At 43.1% G+C, this 3520-nt stretch overlaps 1 protein-coding gene across 3 annotated transcripts in view; it reads left to right on the forward strand.

The window, feature by feature from the left end:
• Positions 1-3520, forward strand: part of LOC106534147 (zinc finger E-box-binding homeobox 2) — a 57838-nt gene that overhangs the window by 30185 nt on the left and 24133 nt on the right. For all 3 annotated transcript variants that reach the window (XM_014030670.1, XM_014030671.1, XM_014030672.1), the window contains exons 2-4: positions 272-493; positions 2125-2193; positions 2688-2882. In XM_014030670.1, the coding sequence (XP_013886124.1) occupies positions 272-493; positions 2125-2193; positions 2688-2882 (486 nt within the window). The remainder of the gene's footprint in view (positions 1-271; positions 494-2124; positions 2194-2687; positions 2883-3520) is intronic.

Here is a 3520-nt window from a genome sequence, read left to right on the forward strand (position 1 = left end):
ATCAGAAGTTATCAGGTGATCTGCAGGAAGTTATCAGGTGATCTGTCAGAAGTTATCAGGCGATCTATCAGAAATTAGTCTTCTAGACAACAGAATGCTGCTGCAGATCACTGACAATAAACCAGAAAGCTAGCAGCTGAAAGAACGTAAGAAATTAAATAAAAGATTGTTGACCACAGTAAACATGTTCTCACACAGTAAAACAGGTTGTTCTCTGTGGAAACTGTGAACTCAGTCATCAGGCTGCTTCTCTTCTTTGTTTGTGTTTTAGTCTTAAACTATGACAGCGTGTTGGAGACACCTTCAGAGACAGATGAGGACGACAGGACACAAGTCTGTGATGAGCCCAGCTTCACAGCAAGAGGAAGTGAGGACGGGGGGGATTTTGAAGAAGCAGACAGCCCTACTGGTGGACCACCTCCGGAGGCATTGTCCCAAGAGACTCATGTCCTGCTGTCCCCCCAGGAGTGCTGTGAGGACGATGGATGTCTTGGTGAGTTTGTGATCAGTTCAGCAGGTTAACTGCTGCTACCCAGAGAAAACCCACACATGCACAGAGAGAACATGCAAACTCTACCCAGAATGGTTCCAGTCCAGGATTTGATCTGGTGACCTCGTTGCTGAGAGGCATCAGCTCTGCTCACAGAGCCACTGTGCTGCCCTGGACACAAACCAGCCGCAACTAATTTCACTGTTGCAAGGAGGTTTTTTTCTTTTTAACAGAACACAGGTTGGAAACCCATGGCTCCAGAGCCCGTGGCTCCAGAGCCCGTGGCCCCGTGGCTCCAGAGCCCGTGGCTCCAGAGCCCGTGGCTCCAGAGCCCGTGGCCCCGTGGCCCCGTGGCTCCAGAACCCGTGGCTCCAGAACCCCTGGGTCTTTTTAGTCTTGGCAAAAAAACAACATTTTATTGGTGTAATTTTTATTTGTTTTATCAATGTTTTTGTTGCAGTTATCTTGAGCTTCAAAAACAATTTTAATAATTTATCCACCAAATGATGCATCACAGCACACAGACGTCCTGCTGCACCACCTGCTGCGTCTGTGTGCAGGTGAGCAGAGGTGACTGACAGGTGCAGACAGGTAACCTCTCATTTTCACCGTCTAAAGATTTCAAAGAAAAACAACATTAATGAAGCTCATTATCAGAGTACAGAGACTGTGATGCAGGCTGCATCAGAAAGGATTCAGAAAGACAAATCAACTGAACATCAACTCCAAAAAACAAAACAAACAAAGAAAAACTAAAATAAAACAGGATGACAGTTAAAGTTTTATATTACCATTTTTAAAGCTGCAGTGATATAATTTAGTTCTACGATGGGCTACATTTCATTTAGCAACACCCTGCAGCAGCAGAGCAGAGGGATCAGGAGACTGAGAACATGTCACGTTGTGCAGATTGTCCATGAATTAGACAGATTTTCTCTCATTCTTCCTGCAGATGTACAGGAAGTCTTACAGGTTGTTTTTAAAAACTTTCTTCAAATTAATTAAAGTCTCAGAGTCAGCAGGCTGTAAGAAACTTCGCTTCCTCATTCCTCGTTGCAAAGCTGTCATGTCTTCACAGCCAACAGTTCTTTCCATTACCCCCACACACAACCCCCCACCCCCGTTAAATTACATGAGTGCTATGGCTTTACTGTCAAAGTGACATATTTATGAGGGTGAAAATACAGGCAGATTTCATGAGGGAATTGACCTGTTTGATCATTGAATCAGAGAAAACAGAGCACAGGGATAACAGCCTCTTCATGCAGACACTTTGCACCTGACTTTCAAACGTACTAAAGACACAGAAACAGACACACAACCAGTTTAAAGGTCTGATAAATCCCACTGTGGTTATAAAATAATTATATCTGCAGTCCTCACTGCGCATCAATAATAAATCAGATTTGTGTGCTAACAGCTTTGCTCCTGGTTCTTTACGTAGTAAAGTGTTGATAAATCAAGGCCATGGTCTTTTAACAATCTCTCAAAGAACTGAAGGGAGCTCATGTGTCTCCTGAAGGTGATGACAATGATGACAATGATGAYRATGATGATGATGATGATGATGATGATGATGATGATAAGCAGGAGGAGGAAGAGAATAAGTGTGTGTGCTGTGTGTTTTCCAACAGATAACAGCAGTTGTGACAATGACACTGCAGGTCCAGAGCCGTCTCAGCAGGATGTTGGACCAAGTGCAGGTGAGATCAATAATCACCTCCAATACTTGGATCAATACTGATGCAATGAAGAGAAATCAGACCAAACTATCTGTAATTTAGCTGTAAAATGAACCATTTGTCAAAATCAAAAAGTCACATTCATTTKYTTCTTTCATTCTGAAACCATTTAAATGTGTCTGTAAGTAGCTATAAGTTGTCTTTCTGCTCTTTTAGAAGTAATTCTAAAGAATTCTGATTACAGCAGAATTCTTTGTCTTCATTAGAAGAAAAGCAGCAGCTGGAAATAAAACCAAACGTTTTTACTCAAACAGGATATGACAAGAACCTTTCTCATGTTTTTCTCTGACATTTTGACTTTGACCTGAGATTGATTTATTTTAAATAAATTCTGAGAAATGGTTGTAAGTTTGTGCTGGTGTCAGGGTCAGTGACACACCAGCAGAGTGTTGGTGCCTGCAGACCAGTACTCAGGGCAGCAGGACTTCATGCTGATCTTTGTGCTGTCTTCTCAGAGGGTCAGATGGACAGAATCCATGAGCTGGATGACTACTACCTGGAGCGTAAACTGGAGGAGGGTGTTGGTCATCCAGAAACCATTGTTGAATATCTGCAGTGCAGCAACACAGCCATCATTTACCCAGAAGCCCCGGAGGAGGCAACAAGACTGAGCACGCCTGAGGCCACTGGTCAAGATGAGGGGGAGCATGGTGAGAGGACCGACCAAACAAACTTTCACCGTAAATGTTTTAATAATCTGATGTGATCTGATAGACCTCAGAGGACACTTTCAGCATGACTCTCAGTTACACTTGTTGTGTCTGTCTCTTGTACAGCACTTTGGTTAGCCTTGTGCCATTTAAAGTGCTTTATAAATAAAGTAGTATAGTACGGTACGGTATGATACGTTACGTTATGGTACGGTACGGTGTGTTACGGTATGGTACAGTACGGTACGTTAGAGTACAGTACGGTATGTTACGGTACGTTACAGTACAGTATGTTACGGTACAGTATGATACGTTACGGTACAGTACGGTACGAAATGTTACGGTATGGTACAGTACGGTACGTTAGAGTACGGTACGTTACAGTACAGTATGTTACGGTACGTTACAGTACGGTACGTTACAGTACAGTATGTTACCGTACGGTACGTTACAGTATAGTATGTTACGGTACGTTACAGTACGGTGTTACAGTACGGTAAGCTACAGTACAGTATGTTACCGTACGGTACGTTACAGTACAGTATGTTACGGTACGTTACAGTACGGTGTTACAGTACGGTAAGCTACAGTACAGTATGTTACCGTACGGTACGGTGTTGTTTGGTATGGTACAGTAC

Source organism: Austrofundulus limnaeus, unplaced genomic scaffold, assembly GCF_001266775.1.
Source record: "Austrofundulus limnaeus strain Quisiro unplaced genomic scaffold, Austrofundulus_limnaeus-1.0 Scaffold1101, whole genome shotgun sequence".
Taxonomy (NCBI): Eukaryota; Metazoa; Chordata; class Actinopteri; order Cyprinodontiformes; family Rivulidae; genus Austrofundulus; species Austrofundulus limnaeus.